The sequence below is a fragment of the Cupressus sempervirens genome, chromosome 8 (genome assembly GCF_028749045.1).
Source record: "Cupressus sempervirens isolate cs-2001-9-10 chromosome 8, ASM2874904v1, whole genome shotgun sequence".
Lineage (NCBI taxonomy): Eukaryota > Viridiplantae > Streptophyta > Pinopsida > Cupressales > Cupressaceae > Cupressus > Cupressus sempervirens.
This window is the reverse complement of record NC_143125.1, coordinates 360043590-360064159: the sequence shown is the minus strand read 5'-3', so window position 1 is coordinate 360064159 and position 20570 is coordinate 360043590. Positions and strand designations below refer to the sequence as shown.

At 35.7% G+C, this 20570-nt stretch overlaps 1 protein-coding gene across 1 annotated transcript in view; it reads right to left on the bottom strand.

The window, feature by feature from the left end:
* Positions 1 to 12467: 12467 nt before the first annotated feature.
* Positions 12468 to 20570, bottom strand: part of LOC149542818 (20 kDa chaperonin, chloroplastic-like) — an 86480-nt gene continuing 78377 nt past the window's right edge. The window contains exons 2-3 of the mRNA XM_089795759.1: positions 12796 to 12951; positions 12468 to 12623 (exon numbers count right to left, since the gene is read on the bottom strand). Of these exons, the coding sequence (XP_089651885.1) occupies positions 12468 to 12623; positions 12796 to 12951 (312 nt within the window). The remainder of the gene's footprint in view (positions 12624 to 12795; positions 12952 to 20570) is intronic.

The following is a 20570-nucleotide window of genomic DNA, read 5'->3' as shown; positions in this document are numbered from 1 at the left end:
AAGCACTTGAACTTAGAAAGGTCCTTCTTCTTCTTCTCACTTTGTGAGTTTGATCCTTTGCTAGATCCCTTCTTTGCTTTCCCTTTACCTGCTAGGGAAACGTTCTCTTGTTCCACCTCATTTTTTTGACTCTTGTTGGCCCCATTGACAAGACTTAGTCTAAACTCCTCCTGAGTGAAATCAGTCCATAGTTGATCCCAACTTGGTAAAGTATCTCATCCACTGACAACTTGAATAAAGACACTCCATTGTTTAGTAAACCCATTTAGGGCTATTCTCACTAGCTCGTCATCACTAGGGCTATCTCCAACAGCTGCTAACTCATCCTTGACAAGTTTGAGCCTGGTGAGGTAACTTGTGACATCTTCTCCCTGATTCATTCCGGTATTCTTTAGCTTCTCTCTGAGAATCAACTTCCTGTTGGTGGTAGCATTCTGGTATAGATTCAGAATGGCGTCCCACATCTTCTTCGCCATATCTAGCTCTGCGATATGTGGAACAATATGATCCTTGACACCATCAAGGATAATCCTCCTCGCTTTGGCATCATCCTTCCTATATGCTACAAGCTATTTTGCATCTGTTGGTACAGGTACAACACTGGTAGCATAATCCTTGATACCATTCTCTTCCAACAATAAAGAAATTCTGGCCTTCCAGACACCAAAATTTGAGGCACCATCCAATCTACCCTGATCTCTCAAACCAGCTGAAGCCATCTCAAGGGTTTAAAGCAATAATAAATCTAAAGAGATCAAAATTTATTTCCTAGGGCAAAACTCTTCTACCCTTAAGAATGCTCTGATACCATGTGAAAAATTTAACTATTGCAGTCATTGATTATTAATCTCCTATCATAAACGATTATTAAACTGCTGAAAATAAATTCCCAGCTAATATCAAAAAATAACAAAACTGCAACTTCACTTATAAAATACGAAAAGAAATGCGTGACACAATGAACACAATATTTTTGGACAAATTGTCCCTGGAAAAACCCCTAAGGGAAAACCAATTCTACAGATGAGAAATTATATTAAACTTTAGCAAATCAAGAGATACAAAATTTCTTGCCTCTCACTGGCAGAACTCCGACAACCTCCTAATTTCTCCCGCTGATATTCCCCACTACTATCCCCACGCTAACACTGTGCCCTTGCTAACACTGCAAGACTATTTGCTAACATTGCAAACGTTTCTCCGAACTTCATGTTCTCCAAATGCCCCCCTGACCTCCTTTTATACTACTCCTGTTGGTAAACCAACGGCCGAGATTAATTTACAATCGACGGTTGAGATTAAAACAACTTAACAACCCTAACCAAGTCGGTTTCTAGTTGTTTCCAAAAGTGGTCAATTAATTAACAAATATTTGTTTCTAATCTAACCAATTAGTTAGCAAAAAAATTACTTGCTAAATAATAGAAAATGGACAAACAACTATCCAAAGCTAACGAAACTAACAAAAATGGGTTCAATTATATGGGGGTTTTATAACTTTATCGAATAGAAAACTTGCATTGAAACAAAAACTTGAACCTTACTATTAATTCAAACTATGTATTTTCAAAACCAAATAGAGCTACAAAACTACACTGCCTATTGTACATTTTCTTGTATGTTGGGTTTGGAATTGACTTAGCTTTGACCAAATCAGGATGTTACCAGAGGCCTGGGGGTTTGTTTTGTGATGTCATGATGGTTTTTTTGAATTCGATCTTTTATACCCAACCTTGGTAATGTGTTGTGTGTTTCTATGAGGAGTTTGATCTATTGGTGGTTATTGCTTTCTAGTGTTCTTATGTGGAACTAAGGTGAATGGTCTATCTCTTCTAATATAACCTTTGAGTCTTCGATCAGTTATCTTTGGATGCTTTCCAGTTGCTTGTAAAGTACTGAGATGTTATTGTGAATTTTTTTTTGATGCTTTCTAGTCACTTGTTTAGGGATGAGGTGAAAACTGTTATTCTTTGATTGTATTTTTATGAGCCTAGGGTAGGTAATTTGTATGTGATGTTGAAAAGATGCTTGCAATGGAGGTCGGAGCTCTAAAGTGGCTCTACGGGTAACCCATTGTAAGTTGTTTAATAAGTGATAACATTACTTTAAATGAGATTAAAATGAATTAATAAGAGTCACATCTTTACTCACCCATGCCTCGAGTGCTAGTACAAATTAGGATAGGAGTAGAGAGGACACTTGGTTGCGACCTTGCTTTGTTAGTATGCATTGTAAGTATGAAAGGATACTAGTGCCACATAGAGTCCTTACAATAGTAAATTTGAACTCAATTTTCAATGAATTTTGGTCAAAATTTCAACCCAGGTTGGTCAAAATTTTGACCAAACTGTTCGTGGTAATTTTGACCAATACATTCGTCAAATTTTTTTAATTTTTGCTAGCTCTGATATGTCATTGTTGGTCGAAATTTCCACCAATGTTTGGTTGAAATTTTTAAAAATTGGTGGAATTTTTGACCAATTCTTGGTAGAAAACTATCAAGAATTGGTCGAAATTTCAACCAATGTTTGGTCAATTTTTTTTAATAATTGGTGGAAATTTTGACCAAGTCTTGGTAGAAAACTATCAAGAATTGGTCAAAATTTCCACCAATGTTTGGTCGAAAATATTTTATAATTATGAAAATTTCAACCAATTCTTGGTAGAAAACTATCAAGAATTGGTCAAAATTTCCACCAATGTTTGGTCAAATTTTTTTATGCTGTATCAAGCAATTGTTTCTTATCCAAGCTATTTAATTTGCAACCTTTTAAATCTCTGTAAAGATAAAGTTGGAGCAGGAAATTTTTTCTTCTCAAAGGTGTCCTTTGATTGTAAAGCATCCATTCCATTATCTATTCAACAAACAAGACATATCTATAATGTAATGGATGCTTTACAATCAGAGGACACCTTTGAGAAGAAAAATTCTCCTACTCCAACTTTATCTTTGTAGAGATTTAAAAGGTTGCAAATTAAATGGCTTGGATAAGAAACAACTGCTTGATACAACATGGAACAAATGGACATTTATGCATAAGGCACCATCAATTATGTGAGTAATGCAAATGCAATTGAATTTCTGGGGGTCAAAGCCACCAATTAATATAAGGTTTCTAATCTCCATGAGGTCGACATTGTGGTTGTAAGGGTTGTGGAGAGGGCACTTCTTCATTGCTCGCTTCATCACCAATTAACTTGCACCACAGATTGATTCACAAACATATCTAAATATTTGTCTTACAAAATCAAATATTGTATTTACAACTCATTCAATCTATAAAGAGACGAATTAAAAACATATCAAACTTCTTGCCATCCTAAATTTGATTATGCTATTCTAAGAGCATTATTGATATGACTGAAATTGACATAACAGATATAATTGTTTATATAAATTTATCTCCGTAATCTGAAGCAGTCCAGATATAAGGTTTAGATAGTTGATATATTTTTGATCTAGATAACATCCACCACTGGTAAATAGTTAGCCTCTCATATGAGAGTCTTGGGTTAGAGTCTCCTTGAACTTAACACATAATAATAATTAATTTCAACAAATAATAAAATAATGAATAAACTAGACTTCAGCCGATTACCTATAAAAAAATTTGGTCATATTATGACAAGTGAGGATATAGGACAAGTGCTAAAGTTCTTCAATTGTTTACGTACCTGCCTGTCCACCTAAAGGTTAAAATAATTACAAGGATGCATAGTTATGGCTACAACAAGTTGGAAAGAAAGAAAGTGTATTAAGATTTGATGATGTTGAAATTCTTCTTACTAAGGACATGAAGAGGAAGAATCATGAAACTTCATTGGGATACACTTTCATAAACAACAAATGGGGCAGATCACAAGGAGGTAATCATTACCAAGGAGGACTGTTCAAATGACTATTGGACTTCACATTCAACAATAGCCACATTAACTATCATCCCGAATCCATTTATAGAGTGTCACTGTCACAATGCATATATAGAGTGTTACAGTGTCTATGACCTTACTTGTTTCCGATAGTTTCTTTTTAGCACTATGTACTATGGAAGCTTCCCATGCTATTCACACTATAAAACTTACAAAATATATTGTTCAATCATAACTGAAAGTATTAAGTAATCACTTTTTCAATTCAAAGGCCTTAGCCACTGGAAAGAGCTGGTCATGTTCTCTCCACATAATCAAAATGTCCTACAAAACACCCAATCATTAGTCCTTGAATAAAACTTTGGATAAAAGGCATTCAGGTAGGAGAAAAAAAAGGCTATGAAAATTAAAACATCATGCATAAGAAACAAGCAAGTCGACAATGCCTTCTCAAGAACAAGAAGAGGTGGGGCAAGTTTAGTGCCAATAACAAGGCCTTTCAATAGCTCTTCTTTCTCTGCTCTATTTTTCACATATGAATTCAACAGCTTAGTCCAAAACATGGAAAATTTAGTGTTATGGCTCTGAATCGACAAATTTCAATCTTTTTCAATATAAAATAGTAGTAAACTGAGAATACAAGCTTGCTTGAATTTGTATAGAATTCAGAAATTATGTTTCTCCTGACTTTTCTTACCCAACAAAGGTGTTGAATGAGTTATATTAGATATGTTAGAATACTTTAAGGGCTTCATTGAATCAATAGGTGGCTTGGGAAGCTCATATAGTGTGGTTTTGTGGGGTGGAGATAGATTAGGAGGTGAGACATTGGGAGAGAATTTTGATGGAACATAACAATAAGATATTGAGGAACGAAGGATAGGATTGGATTTGAATGAAGACTCTATACACTTAGATGTCAATGGGCCACTGCTAGGTATACTTGACCTATTAGACTCACAACTTGCCTATCAATGGACCTAAAACAACATGTCGTTTGATTCTCTTGGAATCATAAGCATCTAGAATGTCAAACCTTACCATAGGTATCCTTTCAACTGAAGCTGGCATAGGCAATGTGTTTGCTTGAATGCCTATATTTGGTTCTTTCTTGTGTTTCAATTGTCAATAGCATAGGACACACACACACACACACACACACACACACACAAACAGATCATGCAAACAACAGTCTGCAGAAGAACCGCCCAAAATAAACAATCATGAAAGGAGGGGTAAAAATCTTCACTTTAAAAAAAATTAAACTTCTTTTTTTAATTCATATAAAATAGTCACCACCATATCATGCAACATTTAAATTTTACTACACAATCAAATATAACAATTGTTGTCTCTACAATTGTCAAGAAGATAACAGAAACAATATAAGCACTACATTCAAATGAGATATATTCAAATGATATAACCACTACATTCAAATGACATACTACTCCAATATATATAGATATATAGGAGTAGTACTCCTATATATATATATTTGCCAACTCCTATATATATTTGCCAACTCCTTAACAAGAATAGGAAAAAGAAAGCTTCAGACATGCAACAATATTTGCAATTCAGAGCTTAAGAGTACATCTTATATTTTGAATAAAACAAGCAATTTCAACAAGTTAACCTCACTACTCAAGGGCCAAAAAGTAAAGAAAAACAACATGAACTTATCACAAGTACATTTGGAATCAGTGATTTAAGTGGGCATACCAAGCTTAGAATCCAGTGGACACAACACCTGACACAAAAGCAATGCTGATATAAGGATCCATTGGGATAAGGCACATATTCTTCCAGGTCTTCCTCGCTTGGACAACAACATAAAGCTCCCATACTCCTTTGATATTTTATGAGCTTCAAATTGAAAAGCTACAAAATACTAGTTCATCAATGTCCTCTTCACACCATACAAAGTCTTTACATTGAAACTTTTTTATTGTTGCTTGCACACGATGAAAAATCTAAACAAAATTGAAACTCCAAAAGATTCTATATAAGCATATAGTTCAGGCAATTCTTTTTCAAAGTAACGGGCTTATCAATTTTCACATAGTTCCAATACTGTCCATAGTCTGAGTGAAGGTAAAATATTAACTAACACAATTCTTAAATACTGAATAAGTTATAACACCAAATGATAGTAACCCTTCTAAGTTCTAAGGACAATCAAAACCAAATGCTCCTAGCTATTTTGTTCACAATACCTCAAAAAATGCTGAGCCACCAACATAAGGAGATAAAGTTTTAGGAAAGAAAATTTTGAATGCAACAACAACAAACAAAATTTAATCCAAAGCATTATCATTGCATGTTGTTTAAGAGAAAACATGTATAGCTTAATCTCAAAATGCTGAGCCACCAACATAAGGAGATAAAGTTTTAGGAAAGAAAATTTTGAATGCAACAACAACAAACAAACTTTAATCCAAAGAATTATCATTGCATGTTGTTCAAGACAAAACATGTATAGCTTAATCTCGCAAATTCTTCCAGCTCGATTCAAGTTATACCATCAAATTATACTTGATTAGGTTAAAATTACTCTAAATAAATATTAGGTGTACAAGTAGAGCTGCAAGTCTAATGTGGTGAATTAAAAGGAAAATAATATATGTTTCCATTATGGTCCAGATCATTAAAACCTTAGACAAGATCTTTTACTTCCCTGGCTTGAAAGGTTTGGTTCTTCAATATGCATCTAATGGAAGCTTAGAAAAGTGTTTGTACCCTGCAACAAATCATCAAAACGCTTGTCAATTGGGATTCAGTGAATGTTTGACCATTGCCATAGATGTAGCAGATGACATGGAATATCTTCATTATGATTGTCTTGTACAACTTGTTCATTGTGATTTGAAACTAAGTAATATGCTCCTAGATGCCGACATGACAACTCTTGTGAATGATTTTGGTATATCCTATTTAATTGCTACAAACCCATAGATTCACTGAGTATAGAAACATTTGCACTCATAGGATCTATAGGCTATATTGCCCCAGGTAATTGTTTTCTTGAGTATCTTTTATATTGGCATTGTCACTTTCCTTAATAGATTCTCATGAATACATTTGTTTGCAGAGTATGGGTTGGGTGAGAATGTTTCTACAAACGAAGATGTGTATAGTTTTGGAATCCTAATATTTGAGATGGTTGCAAACCAATATAAAGGATTAATCGATGCAACATTTTGTGAAGTGCATAAAATAGAGTCAAATAGTCTTAGACAATCTAAAGAAAGACTTAAAATAATGGCACTGATTAAGTTGCAACAAAAATGGATCTTCATTCATCAGATGGAACCTGCCGGAGGACTACATCACAAAAAAACAAATGTAGCAGTCAGATTTACTAGATAATTCTTACTTTGAAAACATAAAATGCTTACATGAAAAAATTAAGAATAAAAGTCATACTCTAGGCACATGAATTTCAAAATGTATCGTTGTATATTCATAAACCAATATAGAAAATGATGTGGAACATTTAAAATATGAAATTGTCTTGCCATTCTAAATAAACATGCTGATATTTAGTTGAAAATTAAAAACGTTGATATTTAGTTGAAAATTTAAAATGCTAATATTTGATGTGCATTACATCCTATGTTTTTTTTAGAGCAGGAAAATACTTATAGTGCATAGAAAAGAAACAAAGAAACAAATTTACCAGTAGGGATACTGGTTCAAGGCCAATTTTTAGGGGACAACTACTAAAAAGATAGGAGAGTTTAGAGATGGTTACAAAGAATGTTGGTTTTCTTTGTAGCAGTGAATCGCCAAGAGAATGACCTTCAATGAGAGGCGTGGCCAGGACATTGGAGAACCTCAAGGAATCATTGATAGGAGGTCCAACTGCTTCTAATTTAACAACAACTATATCAGAGCTCCTACGCAATACCAATGTCACAAAACCATTGGCCTATGACAGTCAAAGTTCTTCATTTTATCTTATGACCTTCCTTGAAACCTTTGTACTAAGTTAATCTGCATGAAAAATCACATATTAAAATTTTATTTCTAAAACTATCACAAGAAACACATTAGTATTTGTTAAACATAATTAAATCGAATGCTTAAGAGAAATTTTCATGAACCATCAGGAATTTAAAAAAGCACAATCCTTTTTATCTCAAATATTACCATAAATAATGTGTATACAACAACTGAAAAAAGCTTTATTTATGAATGAAGCAACTAGAAATGTGAGATGACAAAATGATACAAATTAAATTCAATTTCATATCTCAGATTAAAGAGCAAAGGGAATTGTTACATTAAGTACCATGGTAGATTCAAAAAGAAAAACAACATCAAACACACCTTTCTTCTTGTGGCATCTCAGAATGAATGCAGATTGATGGAAAGTTGCACTCCACAAGAAACTTGTTCAGCACTACAACTCTATTAACACTCTTGACAAATATCACAACTTGATTGAAGTCCAGTGCATCAGGCATATCATATAGCTTTCAATTCTTCTCCAACTCACTCAGTTTGGTATAGTGCTGGAAGAATCTCAAGACATAAATACCATACACAAAAAGAGAGAGAATGGTTTACTATTTTATCGGACATTATTAAACTCAAATAAATTCAACACTTGAACTAAACCATGAAGTGTCAATTTTGCCTCATCGTCAATGTGTATCTCTATAGGCTGTAAACGAAAACAAATGTGTGTAACATTAGGTGGTGTGATCACCATCAAGAGCCAACAGTGATAACTAGTAGGATAATTGAGTCACTGGATTAGAAAGTACATGCATCATCCAATGGATATGTTGGTAGCTACTCATTGCTAGAACTTTGGGATTCAAAGTCACACACTTTCTAGAATGGGGTCTCGGTTGGTTGCACATCTTGGTTCTTAACAAGTTGTATTGGCTTCTTTGGCTCTACATTCGATTATGTTGGTAGGCTATACCCCTACTGGGATGTCTTGTGAGGCATGATATTCAAGGAATTGTGTATGAACACATGCTTCTTTGCTTTTCAAGAGATAGGTTATGTTCCTCTTAGCAAAGTGGCTGAAGTTATATGTTAGTCTGCTCTTTTTTGCAGGAAAGGATCTAAATACTTGGTAGAGAAGGCAAATACCATGTGGATGCAACAATCTTCCAGGTTTATATAGTCACCACCAAATATTTGGCCTTTTGTGTGCCTTGCTAGCCCTCTCTGTATATGCTAATTTATTTGGAGGTCTTCACAAGGCTCTTCTTTGTTTCACTGTTATCAATGGGAACATCTCTATTGGGTTTTTTTGCACATCATTTTGGATTCACTACATATGTTTTCATTGGTCAATGCGTGTTCAACTTCTCTCACTTCTGCTGAATATTGTTGTATTAGGCTTCTAAGTTGGGTCACTCTCATGAATTGTAGCTTTATTCTGGGTAAACATGTTAACAAGGCACTTGTACATGTAGCTTTAAGAATCCCCAAATCTGATGCCAATGGAGAGTTGCACACAAATCCTAATTAACTCAGACTTGATCCAAACACATTGCTGACAAAACCTCCTTATCCCATTTCCTTCCCTTGCCTTGACCTTTTCACTCCCAGTCTAGTCTTTTGTCTTGATTATAACTTTCTAGGACTTCTACAACTTAATCATTTTCTTCAAAAAATGAAGTAGGAAACATACCAGATCTCAAATGGATTGAGGAATTCTTTCATCGAAAAGGATTGAAGCAATGTCAAGGAGCTATGATGGTTACATGCAATCATGCACACCTCCTTTATCTCTGCCACTACCTTCTTGAACCATTGAATTTCACCAATGTCCTTGATTTCATGATATACACTTGATAAAGGGTACACTAGATGTGCATGTAGTTGGACACAACCAATTTACTTGGTTTCTCAACGAATTTATGTTGCATTTGTAACTACTTGAACTTCATTAGAAGAACATTCTCCTCAATGTGCTCTCTGAAATTTTTTTATTGAAACCTTGAATCCTTATATTTTCTTGAGCTAGTGATTTCCCTAAGGAAATAAGATCCATTCTACATGAAATCAGAATATTTTTTTTATTGGCTTAATAGAAAATATTGCTTTGAAATAGATTACAAAGGAAGTGACCCAACATTAAAAAACTTGAATGAGAGCAGAGGTGAGAAAGGAGCAAACTAAACAAGGAAAGGAACAAAAAATGACATGATCAGCACAACTGAAAATAGTGATTATTCCCACAAGAACTTAAAGTAAGAACAACATTCAGTGCAGAATCTAGAGATTGGGCAAGAGCAAAGAGAATTATAAGGCCTAGTTACTTTTAGAAGGAAGGATCATGCAAGTAAGATAAAAAACTAAATCACTCCAAACACCGCCAAATTAGAGTAGACAATAGTATAAATCATCCCAGGCATTCAATGTGTTCTCATAATACAAACACCTACCAAACCATATTCTCATAAATCAGAGCAGGCAAGAGGATAAACCAAACCAAACTCGCTCTATAACGTGGTCCACATTTATAGGAGCCTTTCTGCAACCTGTCACCTCCTTCCTGCAAGCACAAATACAACCATAATCAAGAAAGACACAACGGAAAACAAACGTTCAACAAAGAGAATTGTTTCCAAAAACTAATCCCATTGGTAGATGTGTTCTTATAGCCAGTGGTGATAAATCCCTAAAGGGTAGTGGTGTGATGTTTATACTCCTACGCGAGTGACTTCAATTGGCCATAGAAGTTGCTAGGTGCCCACATCTCTCTTTCCTGTTACCCTTGTGCCATGCACTCAATTGCATCAGAAATAAAATTATGTCAAGCGAGAACATAAAGTTATCAAAATGAATCACCATGTGCTTTAAAAGTTATTTGTTATAAAAAGCCTTAAACCAATTTAAATATTAAGGAATAGATACACCTACCTAGATCATACAAAGTCTAAAATGCGAAAGAATTAGATTTTAAATGATGTCAAATTGAGTTAGAAGATCCCGCCATTAAGCTCATATAGAATTTTCAACCAATCAATGTGAACACTAACAAAGCATTTGGAAGCTACATTCTCCCTTGAGACAATTTTTTTTATGTGTCTCACACTCCAAATAAAGTTTTAATAAGAGGTGTGCATAAAAAGAGTGGGCAAAGTCTTGGACTTCACCCATTTTTTTTATTTTTATGGTTGACCACATTTTATTCATTGTCCTTACATTATGAAAGTTTGGTCTAGTATGAAAATATTGACTAGTCAAGAATATTTAAGCCCATTGTTCCTTTGTTTTTGAAGATTAACATCATGAAGAAGCATTATACAACTATCAATCTCTACCATTTCATATTTTCTAAAATATTTGGTAGAAAAACAACTTGATCCTTGCTTCTCAATGCTCATCTCCAACTCTAGCCAATTTTGCCTACTTTCAAGTCAAACAAAGATTAAAATTTGGAGTTCCTAAACTCTCGATTGACTAAATTAGCATATTCCTCAAGCATACTATTTTATAATATTCAACATTATAGTAGTTTTGGTGTTGACATCAGTACAAATAACTTTATTTAAATTATGGCCATTTTAAAAGCATTTTTCCCCCTTTCTCAGTGGGCTAACAGGCAACTATTCCCAAGATTTCTTCCTTACATTTTATTGAACACACAGGCAGGACGATGAAAAGAGGAGACAATATCATCTACCAAGGTTCAAAGCCCTCAATGCACGTTACAATTAACACCTAGATGAACTTGATGATAAATAGCCACAAATACACAACCAATTAAAATTTTGCTCAATCAACACCTCAAGTTTTAACAAGTAACTTTCCTTCGTCATTGATTTAACCTATATTAATCATTAAAGTTCTCTCTTGACCCAATTTGTATTCATTTTAATTAGCAATTTAATTTATAATCCCAATGAGGGTTTTAAGAGGCTATACTAGGCTTTAACAAATACTAGTGCCTTTTATAATTAAAGTTGGGAAACAATTACACTTCAATTGGAATATGGAGCATATATTAATTTTTAAAAAAAATTAAAAAAAATTATTAATCATAGTAAACAAATTTTATGCGAGGTCTTCAATTTCTTCAGCGTCCTATCTCATGTGAGACAATTCCGATTGGGTGTTCCCAGCGGAAATAGCCTATTGACTATAATAACTTATCAGTTTAATCCCCGTCTCACATTTCTAGATTATTAGTATTGATAGGATATTTACATTTTTCTGCTGCAACATTACTTTAGATTAACAAATTTGTGATGCAATGAGCCCTTAACAGAAGTTAAAAGAAATGGGACCGACAATTTGAATGGATTAAACTCATCAAAATTACCATTGTCCATCAATTCTCTAATCCCTTCCTTGCGTTGGAGGAGATGCACCCAGATTCCTAACTATGACCATGACGATCGTTATGCATCAAACACCTGGTTCCATACCATTACCATCGAAAGCTCTGAACAAGCACACTTTGATATACATGAGTAGGCTTCATATTACCTACAAGATTGCTTGCGCATTAACTCAAAATGCCCCTACCAAGGCACTTTCAATTTAATCCTCAAGTTCGCTACATATAAATTTGATCTATTCCCGCAACCACAAACCACAAAATTATTCAGGATGAAGTTTCAAATAGCTAAGATATCAGAGATCTTCAATGTCACATATTCAGTTCCATCAGAACTTTTGAAGTCACTGCCGGCAAACCTTGAGTAGAGAACACTGTTTCCAGGAGCTACTGGCATTGGTTTTCTTTTTACATTTTTCTGCTCTGCCTCCTGGACCTGTATCATACACCGCACTCAGTGTTTCTCTATGCATACGCCTTCAAGACCCACCCTGGATACCAAGCCTATGTTCATATTTTATCCAAATGTGCCTATTCCTTTGACAAATAAATAGAATAATACACAACCCATGATGCTATTGCCAAAACCATTCACACTAAATCAATACCATGATTAAAATTCGATCATACAATGGCTTCAAATCCTTTATATCATCAGTTTCCAGAATTCCCACAATGTCATCTTCTTTTACAAGAAGGTGATTAACTCCATGGAAATCAATCTCTGTTCCGGCATACTTTGAGTAAACAACTTCGGCACCGGGCTACAATATAGAAAACAACATGAAAATCTTTGAGCACACTGAAAAAAGAAAACGTTCAACACAAATTTAAGACGGCTAAAATTTTAAAAAACACTCACACCAGGTTCGAGTTATAATTCTGCAAGATTTTAATGGCTATGTTATATTAAATGAACACAAACGAACGCGGTTCTTCTCAATGCATGGGTTCAAATCAAGTATTCAATAGTTATTCATAAAATCATTTAAAATAATCCCACGATGAATCTTGCAGTTGTGCACACTCCATTTGGCAGAAGCTTACCTAGGTGCGTTCCTGGTAGAAGTTTAGATTGATAACAAATCAGGACAACACTTTTGATGCTCTGCTCTTTCTGCCACTACCAGCTTGCAAACAGAAATTTAAAACGCTAAATCCACTTTTTAATTCTAGTATCCTCCCCTTTCATGGTAGAGAACATGAAGGTCTCCAAGAAAAAGATGTTGGAAAATTTAATGCAGCGTTGATGTTTGCCCCTTGAGCCAAACGCTCACCTACCCCCTTGACGTTCAGAACAGACAGAAAAATTAATACGGGTAGGTGAGGTTTTCAAATTCTGAAAAGAGGGGGAAAAAGGAATGTTTTATTCATTCATTCATTCAGTTAGATTATTCAAAGTTTCAGTTCAACAGAGCAGAAAAAAGGAAGAAGAAGAAAGTGGTCAGTAGATCCACTTGTTGCAGAGACAGAAGGAAGTATGTTCAGTGTCTCCAGTTGCACGTGACTCCTTTGTTCATTCTGTGAGTTTGTTGTTGTTTGTTTTTTTGTTCTATTGAAGTAGTGATTGCTCCAGATACCTTTGTATGCAGCCATTAGAGTTGCAGGTTTAAAGGTTTTTTGAAGTATTAAAGTTGTTTGAAGTTTTACCAATTTAGGGTTATTTTAGGGTTTTCTGGTTGAAGCCGAATGCTCCCAGATTTTGTAATAGTTTCATAAAAGATTGAATAGAAAGCAAACAGGCATACTTGAATCTATCTTCCTCTTCTATTCATTACATTTGACAAGTTCGTTTGAAAGGTTAAAGCTTTGAGTTTTTGGTTTTAATGGTGAAAGCATATACATTGAATTTCTCTAAGTTATAATATTACAGTTGAAACATAACACTCGGCACCTACTGCATTTGTGTGTGCTGAGCATTTCCTTTGTAAGTCGAGCTCACTCGGCATTCATTGGTGTTGAGCTTTCTCCTTTGAGTGCCGAGCTTACTCGACACCTGTTACCTGCCACTTGGCACCATCAAGTGCCGAGCAATCTGTCACTCGACACCTTCAAGTGCCGAGTAAAACTGGCACTTGGCACCTTCATGTGCCAACCAACTTTTAAGTGCCGGATAAAATTTTAGGTTTAGGGTTGTGAGTATTAAATTAAATTTTAATATATTTCTCACATGGTATCAGAGCTTTGAGGCCCCACATTCACAGTGAATTAGGGCATTTGTTTTTGTTGGGATATTTGACATGGCAGGAGATGTAGGAAATATATGGCAGCAACCACCATCTTTTAATGGAAAAAATTATGATACATGGGCAAAGAAGATGAAGACTATAATGGTTGCAAATAATTTGTGGGAGTTTGTAGTTAATGGATTCAATGATGTGACTAATCCAACTCAGTATGCTGCCCTCACAAATGCACAAAAGACTCATTTGGAGGAGTCAAGGAGGAAAGATGCAAAGGCATTAAGTCTTATTGAAGTAGCAATGACAGAGACATTATTCTCAAAGATTGCAGCAGCAAATTATGCAAAGGAAGCATGGGATATCCTTGAGACGAACTTCAAGGGGACTGATAAAATCCGTATAGTAAAGCTACAGAACATAAGGAGGGAGTTTAAGAACCTTCAAATGAAGGAAAATGAATCAGTTGTAGACTTCAGTTCAAGGACCTCCAATGTGATTAACCAACTGAAGTCAAATGGAGAAGACTATCAAGAGCAGAGGATAGTGGAAAAGATATTGAGGAGTTTACCTCATAAATATGACAATTTGGTCATGGCCATAGAAGAGGCAAAAGACCTCACTGTTTTGACAATGGATGAGTTAATGGGTACACTTCAAACCCATGAGCATAGGATCAATAGATCCACATCTTCTTCTTCCCAAGAGCAAGCATTCAAGGCTTAGTCAAATCCAAGAGGAAGGGGGAGAGGAAAAAATGGCTCAGGTAGAAACTCCAAAGGTAGAGGCCGAGGAAATGGAGGACAAAGAAATGCTGCAGCAGAAAGCTCAGGAAGAGCAGATGGAGCAAGTAGCTCACAAAATACTTCAAGAGGAGGTAAGAAAAACTACAACTCAAATAAGAGTAATGTAGAATGCTACTACTATTATAAATATGGGCATTATGCAAGTGAATGCTGGAAGAAGCAAAGTGATCAGTCAAGACAAGCAAATGTGGTTGATGTTAACATGGGAAGTGAAAATAATGCCACTGCCTTCATCATGTGTAATGTTGGTGAAGAAGGAAGCCCTGAGGTTTGGTACCTCGACAGTGGATGTAGCAACCACATGAGTGGCAATAAAACCTTGTTTTCATTCATTGACAAGAGTTTCAAATCAGAAATTAAGATGGGTAACAATGGAACCCTACCAGTTGTGGGCAAAGGATCTATTATGGTCCGCACCAAGAAAGGTGAGAAGAAGGAAATACAAAATGTGTATTTCGCCCCTGGTATGAAGCACAATTTGATGAGCATTGGTCAACTCATTCAAAATGGATACAAAGTGCTGATGGAAAATGACAGGTGTGTCATTCATGAAAAAAGATGGGAGCAAGAACTTACTTGCAGCAGTTCAAATGACAAAGAACAGAATGTTTCCCTTGAGGATTGAGACATGTTTCTCATCTCAAGTTTGTGCTGCACCTCACACACAATCAGCTCTAAGGAGTGTGATTGAAGACCCCTCACGGCTATGGCATCTCAGGTATGGTCATCTTGGCTATGTTGGTTTAAATTTGTTATCAAATAAAAGAATGGTAGATGGTTTTCCATGTGTAGGAAATTCTTGTGACAAGTGTGAGGCTTGTATTTTGGGTAAGCAACATAGGCTTCCCTTTAATTCTGAAAATTCTAGGAGGGCTAGATATCCATTAGAGTTAGTGCATACTGACCTAGTCGGTCCTATGCAAGTTACTTCCATTGGGGGGAGTACTTATTTCATGACATTCATTGATGATTTCAGTCGTAAGACATGGGTGTATTTTTTAAAGAATAAATCTGAAGCATTTGATAAATTTGTAGAATTTAAAGCCCAGGCTGAAAGAGAATGTGGACACTATATCAAGGTCCTAAGATCAGATAGAGGAGGGGAGTATACCTCCAATTCTTTTGTAAATTTTTGTAGGAAACATGGCATAAAAAAAGAGCTCATAGCCAGCTACACACCACAACAGAATAGAGTGGCTGAAAGAAAGAACAAGACCATTGTTGAAATGGTAAGGTGCATGATGAAAGAGAAAAGTCTCCCAACTGAATTTTGGGGAGAGGCTGTGGCAACAACAATTCACCTAATTAATAAGTGTCCAACAAAGACAATCCATGACAAAATTCCAATGGAAGCATGGTCACGAGGAAGATGGACAGTTGAACACCTAAGGGTGTTTGGATGTGTTGCATATGCACATGTGCCTAAAGAAAAAAGGCAGAAATTGGATGACAAAGGTGTGAAGTGCATCTTCACCGGCTATAGCTCAGAATAAAAGGCATACAGATTGTATGACCCATTGAACAACAAGATGACTTTCTCAAGAGATGTAAAATTTCTTGAAAATCAGTCTTGGTATGGTTTAATTAATGAGTCATTGAGCACTTCTAGTAAAGTGTCAATTATGAGTGAAGAAGATGCTGATGAACAACAAGAAGAAGGAGTAAGTAGAAGAAAAGGCAAGCAGGTTTAGTCACTGCCGAGCTCCTTTAGGCATGATCGAGTGTCAGTGCCGAGTACTAATGAAGACCGAGTTGGTTACCAATGTAGTAGCAGTGAAGATTCTGATCCCACACTCTCCTCCCCGTTACCAAGAAAGACCAAGAGTCTTAGGGAGATATACCAAGATGAAAGGTATGTAGATTATGATGAGAGTGTTAATTTTGCATTATTTTCTCATAGTGATGCAATATATTTTGAAGAAGCTATTAAGGAGAAGAAATGGTGTAAGGCCATGGATGAGGAAATAGATGCTATAGAAAGGAATGAGACATGGGAGCTAACTGAATTGCCTCCCAAGAAGCATGTGATTGGAGTGAAATGGGTCTACGAGACCAAATGCAATGCTGAAGGCAAGATTGATAGGTATAAGGCAAGGCTGGTAGTTAAGGGCTACAAACAACAGTATGGAAGAGACTATAATGAGACATATGTCCCTGTTGCAAGAATGGAAACCGTGCGTGCTATCATAGCAATTGCAGCCCAACAAAAGTGGAAGGTATTTCAAATGGATGTGAAGTCCGCCTTCTTAAATGGTGTATTGAAAGAAGAAGTGTATGTGGAGCAGCCACCTGGTTATGAAGTTGCAGGTGAAGAGAACAAAGTATATAGATTGAAGAGAGCTCTTTATGGGCTCAAGCAAGCTCCACGAGCATGGTACAATAGGATTGACTTATATTTGATGAGAAATGGCTTTAGCAAAAGCAATGGTGAGCCCACTCTTTACATCAATGTAGTAGATGGTAATGTATTGATTGTTGTCTTGTATGTAGATGATTTAATTTTTACTGGTAATGATAAGGCTCTAATCGGTGAGTTTAAAGAGGCCATGAAAAGTGAATTTGAAATGACAGACCTAGGTCTCTTGAAATACTTTTTACGCATAGAAGTCAAACAAATGCATAATGGCATCTTCATCTCTCAAGAAAAGTATGCAGGGCAGATCTTGGAGAGATTCAAAATGCATAACAGTAAGGCAGCCTCGACACCAACATCAGTAGGTCTAAAGTTGAGCAAAGAAGACATAAGCAAGAGAGTGGATCCAACACTATACAAGAGTATGGTTGGAAGTCTAATGTATTTGACTGCAACTCGGCCAGACCTAATGTATGCAGTAAGTTTGATTTCTAGATTTACGAAAACACCAAAGGATTCCCATTGGCAAGCGAGAAAAAGGATCCTAAGGTATGTGAAAGGTACCAAGGGATTTGGAATTTTGTATACTACAAATGATGATTTCAAGTTGGTGGGATACACAGATAGTGATTGGGCTAGAAGTATAGATGATAGGAAGAGAACTTCTAGATACATGTTTCATATGAGATCAGGTGCAATTTCATGGGCATCCAAGAAGCAACCTATTGTTGCTCAATCTACAGCAGAGGCTGAATACATAGCAGCAAATGCAACAGCATGCCAAGCTATTTGGTTAAGGAGGATCTTGACATATTTGAATGAAAGACAAGAGGTTGAAACCATAATTTATTGTGACAACATCTCATCAATTGCATTGTCCAAGAATCCAGTCTTCCATGGGAGAAGCAAACACATAGAAATCAGATATCACTTCATCAGAGAGTTGGTGGAGAATGGGGATATCAAGATGGATTTTTGCAAGTCAGAGTAGCAGCTAGCAGATATTATCACCAAGCCATTAGGCATTGGGTCTTTTGTACACCTAAGAGAGTGTCTTAGTGCAGTTGATGTGGATCAGTAGTGATCCTTGCCTGTTTGGCTCGGGACAAAGGGAGAGTGTTGAAAAATTTAATACAGCGTTGACATTTGCCGCTTGAACCAAATGCTCACCTACCCCCCTGACGTCCAGAACAGATAGAAAAATTAATACGAGTAGGTGAGGTTTTCAAATTCTGAAAAGAGGGGGAAAAAGGAATGTTTTATTCATTCATTCATTTAGTTAGATTATTTAGAGTTTCAGTTCAGCAGAGCAGAAAAAAGGAAGAAGAAGAAAGTGGTCAGTAGATCCACTTGTTGCAGAGACAGAAGGAAGTATGTTCAGTGTCTCCAGTTGCACATGAATCCTCTGTTCATTCTGTGAGTTTGTTGTTGTTTGTTTTTTTGTCCTGTTGAAGTAGTGATTGCTTCAGGTACCTTTGTATGCAGCCATTAGAGTTGCAGGTTTAAAGGTTTTTTGAAGTGTTAAAGTTGTTTGAAGTTTTACCAATTTAGGGTTATTTTAGGATTTTCTGGTTGAAGCCGAATGCTCCCATATTTTGTAATAGTTTCATAAAAGATTGAATAGAAAGCAAGCAGGCATACTTGAATCTATCTTCCTCTTCTATTCATTACATTTGACAAGTTCGTTTGAAAGGTTAAAGTTTTGAGTTTCTGGTTTTAATGGTGAAAGCATTCACGTTGAATTTCTCTAAGTTATAATATTTCAGTTGAAACAGAACACTTGGCACCTATTGCATTTGTGTGTGCCGAGCTCTTCTTGTGCCAAGCATTTCCTTTGTAACTCGAGCTCGCTCGGCATCCATTGGTGTTGAGCTTTCTCCTTTGAGTGCCGAGCTTACTCGACACCTGTTACCTGCCACTCGACACCATCGAGTGTCGAGCAATCTGTTACTCGACACCTTCAAGTGCTGAGTAAAACTGGCACTTGGCACCTTCATGTGTCGACTAAATTTTAAGTGCCGAGTAAAATTTTAGGTTTAGGGTTGTGAGTATTAAATTAAATTTTAATATATTTCTCACAAAAGAGCAGTTGATGGATATAGTTAAATGTCAAGTTGGTCTGACTCTTAGGATATAACCTATAGGTGCATCTATAGAGATTCAAATTTGTTGTCAATCTCCTTCCTCCTCGAGTTTTGAGATAGGATGTGGAACAAAATAGCTCTACCTCTTCTTTTGGCTTTCATACTAAATGGTGAAAGCATGCTAAAACAAAATTTTTATTAATTTGTTTGTCAATTTCTCAAATTGAACCAGTGTTTCAAGCTATTCTAGTGTTGACAATTTGTTGGACCGAGACAAGAAGACTCTGAACATATTGAGCCTTATCAAAGAAGATGTTGATTCTTCCACTCACGAGCTGAAAATTATTGACATAATTTCATAAGTATTTAACATGATTAAAGAGTAGTATAGAGCATACAGATCATAGGTAGAGCACCTGGACCTTGATTTTACTATGTTCGTGTGTTGACAATTTGTTGGATTGACAATTTGTTGGACCTAGACAAGAGACACAATTTCATAAGTATTTAACATGATTAAAGAGTAGTACAGAGCATATAGATAATAGGTAGAGCACCTGGACCTTGATTTTACTATGTTCTTGTGTTGACAATTTGTTGGACCTAGACAAGAAGACTCAAAACATATTGAGACTTATTGAAGATGTTGATTCTTTCACTCATGAGCTGAATATTACTAACATTATTTCATAAGTTATTATCATGATTAAAGAGTACTATAGAGTATACAAATAATAGGTAGAGCAGTTGGACCTTGATTTTACTATGTTCATCTGAAAAGATCAGAAGTTAGAGACTTTCATTAAGCTAGTTAAATGGTATTGTTTTGATCATCTTTCTCTACGTTAGTTGGACATTCTCTACATTAGTTGGATGATAGTTATATCCAATGATGTTAAATTTACTCATTAACACCATTTTTATATGGGTGTCTCATTTTTTTACCTATCAATATATGGT